Source organism: Lepisosteus oculatus, chromosome 13 (genome assembly GCF_040954835.1).
Source record: "Lepisosteus oculatus isolate fLepOcu1 chromosome 13, fLepOcu1.hap2, whole genome shotgun sequence".
NCBI lineage: Eukaryota > Metazoa > Chordata > Actinopteri > Semionotiformes > Lepisosteidae > Lepisosteus > Lepisosteus oculatus.
Window position 1 is genome coordinate 13,447,769 of NC_090708.1, and position 21,917 is coordinate 13,469,685.

The 21,917-nt window shown below is 37.5% G+C and overlaps 1 protein-coding gene and 1 non-coding gene across 3 annotated transcripts; both read left to right on the forward strand.

The window, feature by feature from the left end:
- The first annotated feature begins 218 nt into the window (after positions 1-218).
- tfr1b (transferrin receptor 1b) lies at positions 219-21,634 on the forward strand. 2 transcript variants are annotated; one of them, XM_015361270.2, is made up of 19 exons: positions 219-237; positions 6,328-6,385; positions 8,274-8,490; positions 9,179-9,383; positions 10,061-10,195; positions 10,322-10,421; positions 11,325-11,447; positions 11,905-12,003; positions 13,383-13,522; positions 13,972-14,138; positions 14,709-14,828; positions 15,162-15,247; positions 15,329-15,392; positions 16,115-16,182; positions 16,268-16,338; positions 16,571-16,655; positions 16,745-16,972; positions 17,442-17,582; positions 17,961-21,634. In XM_015361270.2, exons 2-19 carry the CDS (start codon positions 6,353-6,355, stop codon positions 18,201-18,203), a joined length of 2,325 nt encoding a protein of 774 aa, XP_015216756.2. In that variant the 5' UTR covers positions 219-237; positions 6,328-6,352; the 3' UTR covers positions 18,204-21,634. The 2 variants fall into 2 exon arrangements, with proteins under 2 accessions (XP_015216756.2, XP_006637845.2); XM_006637782.3 differs by having other exon boundaries at positions 228-318.
- On the forward strand, positions 10,915-10,988 carry trnak-uuu (transfer RNA lysine (anticodon UUU)). Its single transcript has one exon. It is a non-coding gene; the product is annotated as a tRNA-Lys (tRNA).
- Positions 21,635-21,917: the final 283 nt, after the last annotated feature.

Genomic DNA, 21,917 nt, shown 5'->3' on the forward strand with positions numbered 1-21,917 from the left:
CACACACACAAACACGCTGAGGTCCTCACATAAACATATTTAATATTTTTTAATCCCGTCATTCTACAGTTTGGGGAAAAAGAACCGCTGAACCCGAGCCAGAGGACGCGGGTACCTCCACAACCCGAACTACAGCAGCCACCCCCACCAACGTAAAAGTAAAGTGACGTACAGTATGCGACGTTCGGCCGCTGCTCAGCGCTCATTATAAAAGGGGACAGGACTGCCGTCAAGCCGGTGAGAGCTGCAGAGCTGCACGTCTTATTCTGGGGGGTAGGGGAGGGACAAGGTAGAGAACAGTAGACGTTTCAACGTTTGGTAAGTTACTTGAGGTAGCTACGGAGATGTAAAAGGGGCTAAATCATGTTGGCTCATCTTCGGGAACCAGACGGTTTTGTTTTTTTTTTTCTCCCTCGTGGTTCAACTCGTACGGTTATGATAATGTTTAAATCATAGTTTCAGTAATTATTGTTATACGCTTAAATTCGTGCCTATTAATAGCATCCTTTGATTGCGACGCAAGACAGAAGGACATTCTGCACACTGCATAACAGCTTGGAAGCAAAAAGGTTTTCTTTTCTGTGTGCTTAAAGTGGGCGTTCGGGTGTCCTCATTCAGTCTGTGCCTGGATGCGCGATCTATTATATTTCTTGTAAGGGTTATTATTTTTGCTGATTTATCTTGTGAAGAGGTTTTTGTTCCGTCTGAAACGAGACGGTGAATATGTCACGGTGAGGAACATGCCCGGTATACGTCACTGTGGCAAAAAATAAGATACTACAGCAGTTACCTGCGGGTCCAGCTGAAATACAGGAAAAAGGAAGCTAGAGGATTTAATTTTGAAACAATTGGGATTTGTGTGGATAATGCACAGAATAGCTGGTATAACGAACATGATATATTCTCCAGTAATTCACGAGGGTACATCATACTTTCTTTCAAGCTGCAGTAAATATTGGTGCCTAAAAAAAAATGAAGTATCCGTAGCACATGGCAGGAAGTACATCGATTGACCTTGACTCTCCAGACCTACAGTAAATGAAGTGACGCTTTGAGACGTTTAATGGAGAAAAGCTTAACGCCCTGTACAGTAAAATATTAAATATAATCTTAAATATGTTTTCTTATTTAATGTTTCTTGTAGGGTAAAGACAATACAGAAAGCAGCAGCTGTAATTGGGCCTGGTGTAACACGTGTTCTTTTTTTGGCCTTAAGAGACTTCTGTCTCGTCTTTTTTCGTCTTTGAGATTAAGATTAGCGAATCGTGTTGCTTTTCGTTTTGTGCAATATTAAGGTTAACAACATTTATTAGCTGTCTGGGCAGATACAAAGGAAATATGTCCACATCACAAGGTTTTGTGAAACTGTGTGCTCTTTCTATTTGATATATAGAAAATGTATTTCTGAAACGTAATTAAATGAAGAGGGGGTCATTGTAATGGAAATGGGGCTAAGGGCTTGCTGGGGTTTGAAATGTCACCGAGGCTGGAAACAGACATAGCCGGACTTGACCATGAGGTACCTCTGATGTCCTTGAAGGCCACTGGTACATGTCCTTTCCCCTGCAGTACAGGAGGGGTGTTAGTGTAGCTCTAGTCACAACAATTGTCTTTGTATATAATAATTCACTAGATTCGCACCTTACCGATCTGAACATTAACTATATCGTGAACTAAGACACGGGGGAAAAAAGAAATCTGCTTTATACAGTATGTAACGTTTAGCTGCCAGCTTTTTTATCAGCTTTTATTTTTTTAAAGACAAGTTGGACTTTTTTATTTCCTTGTGTGAGCTGCTCCCTTCTTCAATTTTTAATTAGATTTTGAGGCTTTTTTTAAGATGTCTAATTTTAATACTTTTTTAGACATGGCAATATGTGAAGTACAAAACATTTTTATTATACATTATTTTATTATTAAGTTTAGGAAGTCTAGCTGGACTTTTGTTGTATAAATAATAAGTATTGAAAAATTACCGATACTGTACACATTTCTTAAACGTGCACTTTTACAATACTGACACTTAAGAGAAACTTTCATACGTTTCTTTAAAGTTTAAAAACTGAAAACAGATTTAAGTAAATATACTTAACACATTGGTTGCTGTGTCTCATTCTAGCTAATATTAACATTCTTTATGAGCAGATTTGTTAGGCTCTTGGATTTCTTCCATGAATAATGTGGAATCTTTGAAGTAGTGTCCCGTGTTAACTCACATGATTTGTCACAATCATGGAGCAAAAGATACAGTGGTTTTTCTTTTATGAAAGGCATTAACCTTTGACCAAAATCTCAGTCGTGTTTAAATAATCGCTCCTTTTTCAAGTTGAGCTTTCTCAAGCCCCTCTAAGAATTAAGCCAATGAAATATATAAGCTTCAATATAAATACTGTATGTAAGTATTGTCTTGTAACTTTGGAGTTAGGACAATCATCCTTCTAAATACTGGCAGGTTGTGTGATTTTTATAAAGTTATTTTTGCTCTTTTTAGTTTTAAAACCAAATATATTTTTGCTGTAAGATGTGCATGTTTGATAAATGCAGAAATAATCAATTGTTTTATGTCTCTTGGATATAAGAGATTTTTCTAGATGACATTTTTGAGTATTTACAATAAGTATGCTTGGGTTCTTTTCTTATTTCCTGCTTCAGTTTTCCTGATCCATTAAGTAACACTCTTGACTGCTTTCCTGAACTTTACTGCTGCATGTAACAAGAAACTGAGAAAAAATCAGATTTGCCGGGTCTCTCATCTGTGTCCGACACGATAAAAAAAATGCAGTTCCCTCCTGATCGTGCCTGTTGAGAGGGAAATTGATCAAGGACGTGCCGGTATCCCTTACTGGTGTTTAAATATAGTAGTACTCTGCAGTGCTTTTGTGTTCCATACTCCTTTTATTGTGAGGCTGAAGCCATCTCATGCTTGGCAGAATGGACTTCTAAATGTCTGCACCATGGGTTCGTTATGTAATATTAAAAGGCAGAAGGATGTTGTAGTTCCTTATTAATAATTTCCTTAAATGCACAGACGTGCTGGACTCGTTAAGATTGTAGGCTGGGTTCCTAAAGAGCTTTAGTGTATGGGGGATCATCTTGCAGCATGACCCTTGTGCATGCACATCTGGTTTAACAGAAAGGTTCCTCTTGCCTGCTTTTATAATGAATATTGTGATAAGGGTCTGGCCTTGAGCAGTTCTGAAACCTTGAATGATAAGGCTACTCATTTTCTAATGCAACATTGCCTATAAATTGCTTAACTTTTTTGGGGGGTTGGGATGTACAATTTGCAAAACTTGTCAGTTCACTTCTTAGAAGTGAATATAGTTAAAAACATTTTTCATTGGAGAGACAGGCTCGCACAAAACAAAGTTAAAGGGATGTTACTTGCTCATCAGTTCAACAACTAAAAATGATTAGAAATAACAAATAGGATAGATCCTAATGCTGTGTTCGCATTACAGGCAGCATTAAAACACCTCAGATGAATGTTATTGATTTATGCAGAAACGGAAAAGTATGGCTTAATCTGGTTAAAAGATTGTGACTGTGCTGGTTGTATTCCTTACTGGAAGGGTGTGGCATCCAATAATCCATATCCCTATCTCTTGCTGGCACCTGTTTAATTGCAGTGGCAAAACCATACTTAACATTATTTAAAAAAAAAAGTAAGCCTATAGATTGTGCTACTGCTTGTGCAGGGCATTGGCTGCTAGTGAGAATTGCTCTCCACTAATCTTTTTATTTTTTGTTTATGCTTCATGCCACCCAACTCACACAAGCCTTCTTTACCCATAACGGAACAGACCACCCTTTGTGCATGATCCGCCTCTTAAGCATGCTGTACATTAGGGATTTTAAAATGCACTGTAGCTACATGGTATGATATATTTGTGTAAGGTATAACCCTGCATTTGTTGAAAGTTATAAATTGTCCATACAAGCCTTAAATATTTAATGTTTTATAGTTTAGGTTTTTCCTTAGTGACTTAATAAGAGGCACTGGGTGGGGAGGGGGACATGTAGGGCAGACTGGTGATTTACAGGGATTAACTCAAACTTGGTTAAAGTTCACAGGCAATGAATGAGGTTGGTCACTAACCAAGAGGATGAGTGAATTAATGTTAGTGTCCATAATGTAAAGCAAATTCTTACATGGTATATTCTGTAGAAGTTGTGATGGTGGTTTCTGGGGTTTTTGTATAAATAAAGGAAGTGGAATTTGGCAGTTAAGGTACTCCTGCAGCAGAGCATCCTCATTTCTGTGTTTGAGGGATCTTATCATTTGGAAGCTTTATAGATGCTTTGCAGTACTCGCTGTTTATATGTTGTGCATGTACATTAAGTGGATCAAATGGCACTTCTGTAATGCACTGGTTTTCCCCATGGAACATTAAGCAACTGCAGCCCACCCTTCATTCTGTGGTAATGCATTCTGAGGTTTGAGCCAAGTTTCACTGCATTGCAGTACAGGCACTTTTGCTTCTTTGATTTAAGTGTATAATTTTGAAGATTAGTTCCTGTGAGTTTTGCATGTGTTCGTGAAGGCAGCTTTACCTAATAAGTGTTGACAGTTGAAAGTCGTTAATTATTTGTTCACGATGGTTGATGCCTCATTGCACCAATAAACATTATAACCTGTTTTCCCACAGCTCTAGCAATAGTATTTGCAGGCAGTGAGAGAAATATTTTCTATCAAAACATGCAATCTTTGGTGACAGGAGCTTTTGGAATTTAGGATCTGGTCTAACTTGTATGTTGTGAGTTTTGATATTTACTATTTGTGAAGGATTAAATGGAGTTGTGCCCCCTGGTGGATAAGTTATTAAACTCTTGGAAGCTGTTCAGCTCGACTGTAATGTACCCTTAATTTAATCAGTGTCTAGAATGTGTTATGGCTTCAGAATTGAAGAATAAGCAACAAAAATCAATCCAACACAAAAAAAAAAAACCTGTCCTTGAAGAGATGGAACATACAGGTTGTGTAGCTGGAGCTTTGAGTCACGTACCCTGTGCTGAAAATGGAAGATGGTAATTTAATACCATCTGGTGAGCTTTGAGTAGGACTTGTATTTCATTAAGAAACTGTCATCAAAAGTAGTCACACTATTTCTGTTTTATGCTACTGTCCTTATTTTCGATATCAAGTCAAAGGATGTATGTGCTAACGGTATTTCCCCTCAGGGGTTTCTTCTGTTTTTTTTAACAAATGTGGTGACTTGCTTTTAAGCCAGGTCATTATCCAGTGAGCTGACATTTTTGGTTTACAACATATAAAGAAACAAGCAGCGGAATTTGCATCTGTCTTTACAATCAGATGTGAATATTATAATTGGAATTTTACTGCACTGATTACACGTTTTACAAATGTGTAGCATTGCACTTTAAACTAAAATACAGTATTAATTCATTATTTGTTCCTAGTTTGCAGCAGGAGAATGTAAATTGATAACCTTGAACTATAATGTAATTTCTTTTTTTTTTTCCCCACAGGAGTTATGTACCCAGTAAACGGATAAAAATATTTTGCAGTCACGTAGCGGATTAATCCATTTTAGACTGTATGACCAGCAGGCTTATGACCCAGCTGTACTGTGGTTAAATATTTCTAAATGTAATGTCTGTAGGCTAGAAGATCTTATTTGAAACAAGTCTGCTGTTGCTATGCAGTTTGAGTTGTAAATAAACTCTTCTGTATTGACATTTTAATCTGAAGGGCCTTTAAAATCAGGAGAAAAATATATTAATTACTTTAACTGCTAAATTGATTCCAAAAATAAATGAAGAAGATTGACTTAAAAGTTAGAGATGTTTGTTATTCAAGCAACGATTGCTGTGCTGGTAAAAACATATTCATGTTGAGAAATAAAGATCTTATATAAGCTTTGAGATTATTTTCAATCAGTTCTTGCATAGAAAGTTATATACTGTGTGTTAAACGAAAGAAAGAACTTTAAAAATCAATGACAACACAGCCGAGTTTACATTACACAATGATTTGTGCAGTAAAGCTAGTGGTGAGCCAGACGTGCAGTAGAAAGTTAAAGATGATTCAAATGTAGTTTCAGCTATTAACTCTTCTGTAAAAAAACAATTCGAAAAATTGTTGGTATCATCCAAAAAAAACATTCCTTTATTTTGTCTTCTTGCAGCCAAGACTAACAATTTGGGTCTTTTGAACTGTTTACATTTTAAATGCCTTTTGCCCCATGTTTTTTTCCTTTGAAATGGGAATAGAAAAATGCTTGTTGGAGACTTATGTGCTTCAAATCTTTCCAGGGCTTTTAATGTTCAAGGTGAATTGATGTTTATTTCTTATTTTTTTCACAGGTTGCGAGGTCCTGTAAAACCTACAATGGATCAAGCAAGATCAGCAATATCAAATATAGTAAGGCCTTTGTTTTCCAGTCTTTCTTATATAATCAACAATGCATCCCATAACTAATGAAAAATGAAACTATCTCTTTTGTACTCAAGCTGTTTCCTTAAGGCGCAGCTTCATTGATTAGGCAATCAGTCTTGCTTCCTGTCACAGTTTTTCTGGTTACACTCTTGTGAAACACCTTTGCTTCTTAGTTACGGTTCGTCTTCACTTTGGCACTGGAGGAGTTGAGTCATCATTTAATGTTTTCAGGACCTTCAGGTATCCATGCCCCTATTTTTTCAGTGTAAGAACTAAAAAAAAAAACCTCTTAAGAACTGTCACTTGTTATTATGATGTACTCTTAGGTTTTTTTCTAATGCATCACATCGCGCTACCTGCCCACCTAATTCCTTACGGGGCCTGGAAGCCTATGCTGGGAAGCACCAGCTGTAAGGCGGGATACACCCTGGATGGGACACCAGTACATTGCAGGGCACACACAGACACGGACGCAAACATACACACTCATGTGAAGGCCAGTTTTCTTTGAGGATAGTTTACCTGCCAGCTTGGCTCTGGGCTGTGGGAGGAAACCAGAGCACCCGGAGGAAACCTATTGAACACGGGGAGAACAAACAAACTTCCCAGGAATGGAACTCGGGGCCCCGGCGCTGTGAGGCAGCAGTGCTAACCATGCTGTGTCACCGGGCCGCCTTCGGTGAACATCATTGTAGCCAATGGCATAAGCAGTAGGGCCGAGATCGATACCACCAGGTGGAGAACAATACCACCCGGGATCTGGTGGAGATGTGTGGGTTCAGCAGAGGCCAAAAATGTCTTTGACAGAATTCCTGTTAGATGTTAGTTGTACCCAGAAAGGCACTCCAAGACAAGCCCAAAAAGTTGCAACACATGCTTAAGCACTGTGGTACGTGTTTGAGGCACAAATATCTAGGTAAGCATTACTAGATCTCATACTGCCTGGACACAGGGTTTGAAAGTCTGGCGTCGATAGCCCTTATGTTGAGATGGTTGAACCACCTGTTTGGATTAGCAAGTGATATTACTTGGTTACCTAGAACGGCAGGCTTTATCACTGGTGACCATTGTTTGTGGAACTAAGCAGCATTTCTGCTTCCAGTGCCATAAGCACTCCAATGCAAAGCGTATCGTTTTCAACTACTTTGCACAGCACTATGATGGCAGTCTTGATTCATGAAATGACCTTAAGTAAGAAAGGAGGCCACTCAGCCAAGAATCCAGGTAATGGATCTGAGGATCTTGTCCAGCCCAAGGTATTTGTCATCCTTAAGACCAAGCCCACAGAGGAAACCTCTGTGGAGCAGCTGTAGTAGGACATATTTCACACACTTGTGTGAAAAGAAAATATGGCAGATATTTATCTTCTGGCCTATATACATTTATTATAATAATTTTGTTTAATATTTAACAGAATAGTGAAATTGCTATTACTTTTAATGGGGATTTCAAAGAAAATAATGTGGGTTTTCTGTCCTTTCAGCAGTGTAAAGTTGTTGAGATGACTAGTACAGAGACGAGCTGTATTAAAATACAATAAAAGGCCGTTCATTGCACTTGCTTTCTTTATCAGTTTACCTGTTCACTGGAAAAATTCCTATCCATACAGACTGAGTCTGTACATAACAAAATAGTTCAGTATTCAAAGTTTTTTCAGTTTCCAGTCCTCTGCTTGTTCTTCTTCAAGCTAAAAAAAATGATGTTCTCTTTTTGGCATGGAAACAAAACCATCAGATTTGGTCTTTGAGAGGAGCTACTGCTTTCAGCAATTAAAAACAGGAGAATTGTCAGTGTGTCATTGCTTGTCTTCAGGTGAAGTCTCCAGCTTCATATGTACCATTGTGTCTCATATGTACCATTGCTCTTCTTGTAGTTTCGTGGGGAGCCCCGTTCCTACACTCGCTTCAGCCTAGCCCAGAACATGGAAGGGGAAAACAGTCACGTGGAGATGAAACTGTCGAACTCTGATGCAGATGAGGAGGTTGGGAATTCCGTTGGAGATCATCCAGTGGTTCATGTCAACAAGTCGAGCAGAAGTCCTAAAAATGTTTGCTTCTTGATCATTGGAACAGTGCTCCTCTTCCTCATTGGTAATGTTTTTCTGTTTCAAGGGGGGAAGTTGTTTTGCAGAAATATGTTTTAATTCATACCTACCAAATTTTATTTGACATCACAGCTCACGTATGAGGACAGAGAAGGAACATTATGTACCCTGGTGTTCCCACCAGTTAAGCCTTTGAGACAAAATATGGTATATAACATATTCAATCTTTTTTTTTTTAACACTGCAAGCTGAATACTGCTATGCAGGAGCATTATAAGTGATCGTAAGGGCGGCGTGTTTCTTGGTTGTATCGCCCAATGTAAGAATAATTGCAAACGAGTACATTTAGCTTATCTAGTTAGATTTGTTTTACAGTAGAAAGAATCCCACGTTCAGACATTTTGTGAAAAAGGCAAAAAATCATCAGCCTCAACAAATTTTCAGCTTGTTTCTTGCTCCCTTTCTGCAAAGAAGTGCCAGCCTGCTGCTCTCAGCTTTAACTGCATTCCACCACAGTTTTCATACAAGTCTGCAGCTACTGTACCTAAAGAGTCACAGACGATTCTTATACCCAATTAATCCCAGCCCTCAGTTGTTTTTTCCAAATGAGCTGAGACGTAGAGCTTCCAAGTTAATAATATAGGAGCCCTCTTGTGTATGTATGTGTATATATATATATTGTTTTGTAAATGGCAATCAGAGTATCACTCATGTTTTTTGCTCTTATCTTCTAGGATTTCTGATTGGTTATTTGGCTAACCGTAGGCAAAAGGAATGCCTGCTCTGCCCTACGGATCAGTCTCTCACATCTCTGGCTGATAAAATTACTGATGACCTCCCCGACACCCTACCGGAACAGGATCTTACTCTCGACTGGAGTGACCTGAAGCGCCTGCTCGGTCAAAAAATAACTACCAGCACCTTCATGAATAGCATCAGGTAAATGTATATGTCAATTGCACTTTTCTTAAAATTGAGGTACAGTGTTACGGCCTTAAAGGCTAAATGTCGACTTTGTACGGATGGATGAAATCCTGATGACAAATACGTAAGATGTGGTGGATTACAAAAAAATCAAGTAAATGCATTGTACCTAAAGTAGAAAAAAGAAGCCCAGTGGTAACTGAAGACTTGAAGCTTGCTATAATGCAGGTAGTCACTTGAATTCAAAATAGTACATTCTCAATCAAGTGATATTGTGTCCTAAATACAGAAAGTTACATACTGTAGTACTGACTGACGCAGCATGTGGTGGCACTAGATTAATTTTGTCTTCTGGCTAGTGTGATCAAGAAGCTTGTTTATTCCCTTTTGCTTTTATTTTCTAAATTTCTTGAAATAGTTCTCTGTTGGCACGTTCTCACATGGTTTTTCTCTGGACATGGGTAACCCGTGTCTCTGAATTGTTCCCTGCATGTGTGGGCTTTGGGAGGTGGGCTAATGTTCTGTCCAGGGTGTATCCTGCTTTGCCACCGTTGTCAGCAGGGTTAGATTCACTGCGGTGATATATTGGATAAAGTGGTTATTGTAAAAGAATGGGTAAATGTTTCTGGAGATCTCTCCAGAAAAAACTGCTATAAAAATGCTCAGCAGTTTCTGCGGTTTCTTTCTTGAAGGGATTTCATTTCTGGAAGCCATGAGGCTGGCTCTGAAGAAGATGAAAGGCTTGCCATTTCAGTGTATGAGAAATTCAAAAGTTATGACATGAGACCCTGGACAGATGAACACTTTGTCAAGCTTCAAGTTGGAAGGTTAGTAGGAATTTACTATATGATTGTATATCCTTGCAATACAGCTTTGGCCACTGAGCAAGTACAGGATGTGTGGCTACTTTTTGTCTTATTGTGGCTTCTTTATTTTATTTGTCTCAATTATAGTTCTGAAAACAAAGTTACCTATGTAGGAAGTGGGGACCGTGAAGAAATGATTGCTTCCCCAACTGGATATCTCGCTTACAGTGCCACTGGAGAAGTTATGGTAAGAGCATTGTGGTGAAATTGGTGCAGATCTGACCATTGATAACCCATATCTTCAGTAATTTAAATGACCCTTCTGTCGATTGCTAAATGTTCAGTTCATTTAGGTGAGGCATTATTGATGAATAAATGTCATCTGTCTTGCACAGAATTTGTTTCACTGAAAACACAATTGCACTCTTTTTTTTTTAAGGAAGAGATTTATGAAGAAATTCAGTAACACATTGAATTCATTGAATAGCCTCTGTACAGTTTTTTCTGTACAGTTTTTTTTCAGGTAGTAATGCACCTGCTGGGTAAAATTTTAAATGTGCTTTGTCTTGTAACACAACCCATGGGTTGAACATCTCGGGAAGCTTTTTTATAAAAGCACTTTTATATGCCGACACTATATGTACAATTGTTGGGAATTATGTAATGAAATAAGGCAAAAAATATTCAATTAATGGCGGGGTGGTGCAGCAGTTAAATTCCTGGGGTTCTATCTATTTAGAGCCCGGATAGCTCAGTCGGTAGAGCATCAGACTTTTAATCTGAGGGGTCCAGGGTTCAAGTCCCTGTTCGGGCGGTTGTGCTGTCCTTAAATCTATCATCAATTTCCCTACGGGATTAATAAAGTATTACCTATCTATCTATCTGCATGGAGCTTATATGTTCTCCTCATGTTTGTGTGGTGTTACTGTGGGTGCTCTGGTTATGTCCCACAGTCCAAAGACATATTGTTAGGTTTATTGGCTTCTGGGAAATTTGGGCCTGGCGTGAGTGTGTGCCCTACAATGGAATGGCATTCCGTCTGGGGTATACACTGCCGGGATAGGTTCTGGCTCCCTTGTGACCCTGAAATCGAAGAAGCCGCTAGAAAATGGATGGATGATGGATGTTAAATACCGTTTCCTTTCTATAGGGCAGAGTGATATATTGCAACTATGGCACACCAGAAGATTTTAAAGCCTTGGTCGCTCAGGATGTACAGTTGAATGGCACTGTTGTCTTGCTTCGAGCTGGAAAACTAAGTTTTGCAGAAAAGGTGAGTAAACTGTTTTTTTGTATATTTTTATATCTAATCAGTGAGTTAAGGTGAATCTGCCTTATTTTAAACTGGACAAAGAAGTACTGAAACATTCCAAAGAAAAAAAAAATGAAAATGTAAATCACTTTTAAAAGCCAGAACTCTGAGTTTGTGCTTTCTAGCCATATTAATGTATATAGTTTTGTTTAGTTACTACTTGTGTGTTAATACAAATCCCCCAGTGTTAGCAGGCTGTAGCATATAACTTTCTATTGCAGTTCTTTTAACTACATGTTATGCGTGTCTTAGAACCGCTTGTATGTCTTAATCATTAGACAGTATTAGAACTCCAAATGAGCAAGTTTGGGCAGTGCATCCAATTCTTGCTTTATTAGTCTGTAAATTGTTCATGGAGACTTCAGGCAATCCTGATCTTGAAAACACAATTGAAGAGCTGTTTTCCGTTGTCTTTTAGGTTGCAAACGCTGAGAAAATGAGAGCTGCGGCAGTTTTAATATACCCAGATCGATCTGATTATGCAAGTCTGCCGCCGACAGCTGATCTTTTCGGCCATGTGAGTACTGAGGGCATCTGAAGGACTACTACTACTTGGCTGCGTTCCCAGAGATAACTTGTGTTGGCTCCAGAGCAGGGCTTGAAATGGGTCGCTCCTTTCGCTGTTTTAGATCTGGAGCTCGAGGGGACTTTGTAGTGAAGTATACTGGCCAGTTGATGGTGAGAAGGAACATTATAGGAAAGAAAATACAGTCGCTTTCTTAGCATTCCTAACCTTTAAAAATATTTAATGGAAGATATATTGAACTTTATTTGGAGATACTGTGTTCTGCCTGGCATAAATGAATGCATTTGATTCACCCTTTCTTCTCTAAAATGTAAGGTAAGTAGGGCTGCAGCAGACACATTTTGATAATCGAATATTCAGGCGAATATTACAAGGATTAATCGGTTAATTGGCTGAAAATTTATGGCTTGTAAATGAGAAAGGCTATGATGAATAATGTTTAGCATTGTTCCGTAGCCATATTCCTTTATTCAAAAAAATAACGAGAAACGCAAAACTTTGAAAAAGTTTCAACTTCTTATTTCTTACTGCATTGTCTTTCGCTCTTAAATTTCAGGAAAAAATGTTTTTTTGTGCAAAAATAAAATTCAAAATGTTCAGAGTTAAATATAAAAAAATAAGTCAGGATTCAAATCAGCTCAAAGTTCAAAATAAACTTCAAATAAGTCATTTGAAATCCAACTGTGAACTCAGAACAGCAGCAAGTAAATGTTTTGATTGACTGTAGGATTTGCTAATGTGAGCTGTGGTGATGAGCACTGATAAATAATTAATCAACATGTAGATAATATCCAGGGTTCCCACAGTCATGGAAATCCTGGAAAAGTTATGGAACATGATAAAATATCCATTAAGTTTTGGAAAAGTTGTGGAATTGTTTTTAAAGTGACCCCTGATGATCATGGCTCTATCGTAATTTTGTTCATAAGTTAGCAAACTTTTAAAAAGAGACTGCAGCATCGCCATTGCTAACATTACACATTATAGTATCGCGTCAGACCCTCTCGCTGGAATTTTATAGTGAGCTGTAAACTAGCCGAGCGCCCACGTCAAAATGCCAGATAAATGCGTTTTTTGGTGACCTCTGGTTAGCAGATGAAGAATACAAGCACGTCCTGGGTCTTCGTCTTTTTGATGTAAATTGTGCGGGGAAAACTTTTGACGTGAAGAATATCGAATAATTGTTTCAGCCCTAAAGGCAAGCAATTTATATAGTGTTAACTCTTTATTTTTCCATTTGAACTGGCTTCAAGTTATATATGCAGTCAAAACAGGGACTGGTTAACAATATTCTTTATAATATATTTGAGTTTTATCACCTAGTTAATGGTGTTAAATTATTAATTTGCTTTTTTTTTGTCTTTTAAAAGGTTCACTTGGGTTCTGGAGATCCCTATACCCCAGGATTTCCTTCCTTCAATCACACTCAGTTTCCTCCATCAATATCTTCCGGATTACCAAAAATCTTGGCTCAGACCATTAGCGCTGATTCTGGAAAGAAGCTGCTACAGTATGACCATCTTTTTATAGTTTTATCTTTAGGCTAATGTGTGAAGTGCTTTCCTGGAGTGCGAAAGGAATTGAGATGTTCCTGTTTGACTGGCCTTGGTTGATAGATGGGTTTTTACTTTGGTAACAATGGTGTTATGTTAGGATGTGTGTTTCAAGTGCTTTGAAATAATCTCTTATGTGGGTTGATGTCTTATAAAACCTGTCATTTAAGTGTGTTTACTTTACAAACCTTTATAAAAACTCTGTGAGAATATCTGCCCGATTATATTAACTATTTTCTGAGCTGTAGCTACATGTGGTTTCTCTGAGCCAGAAAGCACTGTTTTACTTAACACAAGGCTCAGGCGTGATAGTCTCCATGAGAAAACATTTAAAGGGAGTTTGAAAGACTGCAGACGTTTCTGGTGGTGTCTTTTTTTTTTTTTTAATCCTTTTTTTTTAATACAGGAAAATGAAAGGTGATAATGTACCTGCTGGATGGATGGGTTCCTTTGATGGAGTGAGCTACAGGCTGGGTGCTGACACAGATAGAGTGAAAGTCAAAGTGAATAATGTCCTTCTTGAGAAGAAGATACACAATATTTTTGGAGTAATCAAGGGAAACTTTGACCCAGGTAATATTGCAGATATTTCCTAAGGCTCGAACGTATATTTACCAAATCTCTGTGACTGAAGGTCCACATCTTTGCAGTAAAAGAAATATTTGCAAAAATATTACGAGTAAGATCATTATCAGATCTCAAGTCTTGCCTTGTCCAGAAGGTCGAAGACCTCCCAAACCTCTGAGTGTCATTTTTCCGTTGTAAAGTAAAAGGGAAAATATATGTAAGTATGATCTGACTTTGTGCTACAGTACATGTTCCATTTCCTTTAGTTTACAAAAAGTAACTTTTTAAAAGTGGTGTTTTGCTGATATATCCGAGTAAACCATTTTCACAATATGCGTATTGTGCCCTGAAGTACATTTTATTGTTCGTTATGGATCTCTTTTGATTCCGATGTTCTGCTTGAGCTCCAGAATGGTGTAAAGAGGTTTTGAGGGCCAGATTTGGATACTCCACATATACATAAAACATTTGTAATTAAAAATGTAGCAGAATTTCAGCATGTAATTTACCCCTCAATCCTCCTTTTTTTTCCAGCTGATTTAATTTTTCATTCTTCCCTGTCATTTTATTTTGCAGATCGCTATGTTGTGATTGGTGCTCAGAGGGATGCCTGGGGCCCAGGTTTTGCTAAGTCTACCATAGGCACAGCCCTGCTGGTAGAACTTGCCAGAGCCATTTCAGAGATGGTGACCAAGGGTAAGAAAAATGCAGGGCTCGTACAGTAATCTGAATCTGTTCTCATACGGACCTGAACTGTTGCTTGATCACTTGATCACTCCTGGACATGGAGATAGGAGCGAAGGATGGAGCAAAGAAGGAACAACTTGATGTCCATCTTTAAGGAGCAAAAAACAAAATTTGCTTTCACAAATCCCTTCAATGATGGACATTTTACATTTTTATATAGTTTTTAATTGATTTATAGATGCAATAATCAGTATTATCTTCTTTTGTTGTTTTAATGATTTCATTTCACATTCTAATGCTGTTATGGATAGTGTAGTTTTGAACTTTTTTTTTTCTGAATAGATGGATACCAGCCCCGAAGAAGTATTGTTTTTGCAAGCTGGAGTGCTGGTGACTTTGGCAGCATCGGAGCTACTGAGTGGCAGGAGGCAAGCGATACCTAAACTATAGTTTTTTCTTGTTCCACCAATATGCGTTTGAATGCTTTACTCACTTGTTTTCTTTTTCAGGGCTATCTATCTTCATTGCATTTGAAAGCAGTGGCTTACATTAACCTTGATAGAGCTGTTTTGGGTGAGTTCTAAAATATTCTAACATTTTGTTTTACTGATACTTCTGTTTCCATTGGGGGTTTTTTATGCCTAGTGTAGTAACTTTTCATAGTATCCTGTACACCAATGATAAAGATGTTTAAAGTCACCACGAGAGAGGTTTAATATCTCTCTAATTGATTACTGAATCACCCTACTCGCTGAGGTATGTAAATCCACATTAAAGGAACTACAGTACGTCCAGAATCCTGACCACGTCTAGTAATGCGATCATTCACACTCCTACCCTGGTGTACTTGCACTGGCTTCCTATCAGGTTTACCTAAGGGGCTGTGCTTGGCTTGGCACCACAGTATCCGTTTGAATTATCATCCTACTCCCAACCTGGCATGCTTCATTTGTCTAAATCGGGTCTCCTGTCTGTCCTGCAAGCCAGTCTGCAGTCTGTGGGTGACAGGCTGCTGCTGTTCTGCCCCCAAAGCTCTGGGATTCTTCCCTGTGGATATCGGCATGTGACCTTCCCTGAACTCTTTCTCATCTGGGCTGAAAACCTTCTTCTTTATAAGGACTTTTATTTAACTGGTCCTGTGTCAACCCCTTTACATTTCTTCTGTAATCTTAACCCTCACTGTAACTGTGTAATTCTGCTGTCTTCTCTCGTTGTGTCTCTTCGTTCTGGAAAGTGCCTTGAGAAGCTACTTTTAAAGATGCTATATAAAAGATTTTTTTTTTGCCTTTTTGTAGGATCTGAAACATTTCGGGCATCAGCAAGTCCATTATTGTACAACCTGATTGAGAGTGTACTGCAACAGGTAAACCCCTGCTTTTATCTTAACTATAATCCCATATCATCATACTTTATGAATATGAAGATAATGCCGTCTCTTTAAATCTCAGGTAAAGTCTCCAACTAGCAGTGAGCAGTCCATTTATGCTGCTGTGGGAGGAGAGGACTGGGAGAACACAGTGTGAGTCTGAGAAGCCTACTTTTTTCTTTTGTAATTAATGGTGTTCTTTCTTGGTTATGATTTAAAATACTAAAAGACCTTAATTTCCTCTGGAGATGCGTATTTGTACACATTTGTACACATAAAATCATACATTACCTGAACAACAACCGAGCTCGAAGTTGTGTACAGATGTGTTGCTTCTTTTTGTATGTCAGTTAGGTAAACCCTTGTCAATCTTGGTTCATTTTAGCATGGAGCCTATGAAGATGGATGATGCAGCTTATACTTTCCTTACGTTTTCTGGTATTCCCTCTGTCTCATTCAGTTTCATTCGGGTAAGTTTTTAAATTAGACACTGTTACAGAGATTTTGATGTTCTTTTTTCATTAATGCATTGAGTACTTACATCATTTTAATTTTGTAGAATTCTCCAGTTGATGATTTTCTGGGAACAGCTGAAGACACCAGACAAAAACTAGAGAGCAGAACACAAGACCTATACAGTACTGCTGTTGCTGCTGCGCAAGTGGCTGGTCTAATGGCTTTGCGCTTGACACATGATCACCTCCTGAGACTTGATGTTGAAAAGTACAGCCTATTTCTGCGCACCATGGTGTCTAGGATCGTTATGGAAAGTGCAAAACTGCAGAATGTGAGATTAAACCTTTTTTTCCTGTCAATATGCGTGTGTGTCCTCTGAACAACTGTTTCATTACATTTTAGTATTTTCTGTCTTGCAAAGCAAAAGAGGAGCCCAGAAACTAAAAAAGTAAAAAAAAAAAAGCCCAGAATGCATACCTATCTCTACCATCAAACCTTGATATAACTGTACACTAACCAATAGTATTTGTTATAGTTGTCAACCATGTTGCATAAAATTACATTTTTGAGTGTAGCTTTATGTGACTGTTTTATGTACAGTAGGTTTGTTAAAGCACTCAGGCATGATTTGTACAGGATAACTTTCAAAGAAGTGAAAAACTTTCTGCGCTTTTTATAACTCAAACACCTGTTTTTTATGACTATTTTCGTTTCCCCTGTAAAGATGATGCTAAGCATCTGCTTGACGTAGCTTCAGAACTATAATGTAAATGTTGCTGTTTTGTCTTTTTTTGTCACAGCCTGGAGCGTTATCCATGCAGTGGTTGAAATCGGGTAGTGGAGACTACAGCCGGGCAGCTAGAACTCTGTTAGAAGACATCGAAAACAGTGATTTGACTGATGCTGCAATGTCCCGCTACATTAATGATCGCATCATGAGGGTAATTTCCTTATTTCCTTTTTCCTCTCCATATCCATGTCTGTCGCAGTCTGTTTGCTTGAATTAAATACTTTAGATGGTTTCAAAAGTATGATCATATTTGCAAAAACTTTTCTTCTTCCAAATTTGATTAGATCCATTTCTCATCTACATATGATTTAAAACCTTTGGTTAGAATCTCTCCCATTTTCCTTGAATAAAAATAATGTCAAAATGTAGAAATGCTACTTAATCTTGTCAGATACTTTTTTTTTAAGTTGTTCTTTTTGTTTTAGCGTTGCCATTTTAGTGTTTTACCTTTTTAATTTGCATGGCACCAGCACTCTTCTGGAGTTAAGTTATTGCTCTTGATGGATGAAAGTGTGCCATCTCTCTGTAGGTGGAGCACGGCTTCCTTTCTCCCTACGTCTCTCCAAAGGAAACTCCTTTCCGTCACATTTTCTATGGAGCTGGGCCTCACACCTTGGAATCTCTGCTTGACCGGCTTGGGGTTTTCCGTGAAAATTCGGCAAACTTCAGTATGGACGAGTACAAGAATTGGTTTGCTCTGGCCACCTGGACCATCCAGGGTTGTGCCAACGGGCTGTCAGGGGATGTGTGGGACATTGATAATGAGATGTAAAGCTAGTGTCTGTGGTTTGCTTTAAGAGCAGAGGAGACTGTTAGGTTCACTGATTTGGACAGTTCTGGTGTTTATTTTTACTCCTCTTTCGGAAAATATTGAATGGGTTTCCTTGTAACTCGGAAGGCACTTCATTAGATTCATTAGATTGAAGTTCCTCGCAAACGAGTGGTCGACTTCGCTTTCACAGTTACAGTGACCCACTGGTGTGTTAACATTGTTTCACCAGTTGCCTCCAAATCGCTCTAATATAGATCCAAAATTTTAACGAACACATAAACGAAATCGGTACTGTACCTTATGTCTCCTTTTCGGCTGAACTCAAATACGCATTGATTGTATAAGTGAAGACAAACATTTTGAAGTTTTCACATGATGAAAACTCAAAATGATCTGCCTTTTGTCCTAATTATGGCTTTACCACCTGGTAAAAGCTTTGAATTTAGTGGCAAATAGCATGCAAATGACTTTATCCATGCTCTATGTGGCTTTATTAATACTTGATTGATCGTTCCAATAAATAGTATGTGAAGTTTAGCTTAAAGTAGAAGATAAAATCTTTTTGCTATACAAGCTAAACTTGCATGTCAGTCTAATAATATTTTGCCACAATTTAGTGCATCAAGCGTAGATCATTGTTGTATCGTAGTTGTACTTTCATATATCGGGTCATGAATAAGACATCTTGCGACTGGTTTCTGATATTTTTCTGTGCTTTTTATATTTGTGATGGGAGCTGTTTTGCATCTAAATGACATTGATCACTTTTAAGGTTTGAGCATTGCAAAGTTTTAGCCACCATGCTAACCAGATTTGAACTTATGGATGCACACTTTCTAGTATGTACCAAGGTGCTGCATGATGGACTCTTGTCACTGGAGCTCCGTTGTGGTTAATTTGTTTTCACAGACAGACTGACGTTTTTGTGAACACGTATCTAATTGCCTATAGAGCAAAATTCTGTTACCAAATCTTTCCTGTTAAATTATTCAGTATGTAACCTTAACATTTCCTTCCAGCCAATTTCATTTGGCCAAAATGGGGAAAAAAATGTGAAGAAAAGGTCTTCACCACCTGGCACTGAGATATGTATTTGTTCATTATTTATTTATCAGTGACAGAGTTCACTATAAATAGTATTTTTTTTATATAATTATCGGAAGCAGTGCCTTCCATAATTATGACAGTTATACTGTCGATTTATTAAAAGCAGCATCTGCTATTGAAATAAACTTGTTACCAATGTCTATGTCCAGAAACTTTAATTGTCCTATGGGTGTTGTAAACTAGTCCAAATTGTACAATTATACATCCTTCTTTGGAACTAAAATGCTGGTATTTATTTTCCTCAACAGATTAACCAAGGAAATTTCACTCTTTTATGCAGATTTATGGAAATTCTAGAGTTTTAAGTTAATTCTAGACAACATTCAATTTAAATGCAAAGTTTTGTTTTGACCAATTTTTACTGCAGTCCAAGATCAATCAATGTCCAAGTGCTTGAATTTGGCAGTGGAGAAGGGAATGAACCAAACCTTTTAAGTAAAGCTTTGCAATTTCTTGGACATAAATTTTGGTACATTTGTATTTCTAATCCTAAAAAACATTATCGGGAGCAGTGTCTTCCATAATGTGGAAAAGAAGGTAGTTTTTGCCTACCAAGGTGTATATATCGGAGGCAGTGACCTCCATATTTCACACTGCAGGGTGTATGTAATTATCGGGAACAGTGTTTCCCATAATTTTTATATATTGTTTGCATTGACGTACTATTGCAAAGCTTGACTTTTTTGTGCATCATCATTAGTGGAGTGGGTTTTCTTTCTACATGCCCTCTACTTCTTACAGTGTAGCCATTGCTGTTGTTTTATTTCCTATGTGTGGCTTAACTGTGCCTCGAGTGATTTAAGTAGTTTACTGCCGATCAAAAGAATCCTCAAATAATGCAAATTTTGTTCATCAGAACTTTTGTTTTGCTTTCATGACACTTGTTTTTCTCTTGCATCTCTTTTTTTTTAAGTTTCAAAACATACAGTAGATGTTTTCTCCTTTACATTGGCTAAATACAGTCAGACTTCTGAGGATCAAGATTAGGGTTAAATCCTAATTTATTAGGGAAATTGAAAAGCAAAGAAGAATGCCTACGTTTGGTCAAAGCCAATCCCTATGACAAAATTCAATATTTTGCTGCATTTATTTTGAAAGTATTTTGTGACTTTCAGATAATAGTTTAACCTTAGTCCTAGAGAAAGGATTTCTTTCATGGAATGGGGCACTTGTTTAGAAACTGAGATGTAAAATTTGACGAAAATGCTAATGATATACAATTAAATTTAGAAACCGTTTTCAGCACATAATCATGAGGGAAAAACAAAGTGTTGAGAATGCAGACAGTACAGTTCTTCCTGTTAGCACATCTGTTTGCACTGCTGTAGTGGTGAATTAGTCAAAAGTTGGACATTTTAAACTGAGCATTTTGTTATACATCAGGTGTTGGTTATTAGAAATCGCATTGTGTAAAATTTAAGTGTAGTGTGGGTAATGCACAATATATTTTTTTCATATAAAATTGAATTAATTTTGTCTCAGTAAGACAACAGGAACATAAGCCTCAATAAATGGGGAAATTTGTATTCCGCTGTAAAATGATCAGTAAATGCTCCCAGTAACAAATAAACCAGTCTATGGTTTTAATGTGAAGGCTGAGGCAGTTTTTGCTTAATGTGGTTTTTTTTTTCAAATTGATTTTTTTTATGGATCAGTATGTTGCCTCAATCTTGTTCTTATTCATCTAGATTTACACCCTTTAGCTGTATTATGACAAAATTAAAATAAAGAAACATTCCCTGGCCAGAGTGCTGCAAGATAAATATTAATGTAGCATGGTATATGGTATGTACCGTTGTTTCCATTATTGAACAGATCGTATATTTAGAAGGTCCTATCACTAACCATATTCAAAACGGTAAAAAAATATTTTTTTAAAAACAATTTTAAAACTGATTAATTTTTTAAGTTATATGATCTACAATGAACTTTGGAGTTGGTATAAAGCTTTTTTTAACAGAAAAAATCACTTTAAACAAGTAATGTGGTAAACGAACCTGTAATATTGTGGCTGTGAGTGATCGTCTCATCATGTGTGATTTTGATTGCTTTGTTTCTTACATTATGTTCTTTTAAATTGTCCAACGGTTTGCTTTTGGATTTTTACAGCTATTGTTATGGGAAAGTAAAATTGCTTTTTAGATCTAGGCTTTGCTGTTTATTTAAAACCAAGTGTGTGACTGTTTGAGATGGTAAAGTTAATGTGAATTGGGGAGATGGGTTGTTTCCATTTTGAAGAAATGTCTGTAGGTTGGTGGCTGGGATTTGTAAAAGATAAGAAAAATCTGTATTTCTGTTTTCCGCAATAAATGTTGATAAAGCTATTGTGTCATTGTCCTTGGTTGAGTGCATACCTGTTATACTAGGCATTTTTAAAAGATCTAATTGATGTATATACAGTATGTGTTATATGATGGGTTTTGGTTTTCATGATATCAACTTCAATATAAAAGCTGCAGCCTCTAATAAATTCAGCTCTTTGTTCATAAAGACTTCTCTTTAGAGCAGTATGCTTGTATCAACATAGAACATAAGTCAATGATAAGACAAAGAAACATGCATTGTACAACAATTAAAGGCATCATTATCAAAAAGCAGCCAGTAACA

Bases quoted from the DNA above. Each gene is read 5' to 3' on its own strand.
- tfr1b (XM_015361270.2), top strand. From the start codon at position 6,353: ATGGATCAAGCAAGATCAGCAATATCAAATATA. The intron at 10,422-11,324 runs GTAAGAGCATTG...TCCTTTCTATAG, and splicing joins GTGCCACTGGAGAAGTTATG to GGCAGAGTGATATATTGCAA. The intron at 11,448-11,904 runs GTGAGTAAACTG...GTTGTCTTTTAG, and splicing joins AACTAAGTTTTGCAGAAAAG to GTTGCAAACGCTGAGAAAAT.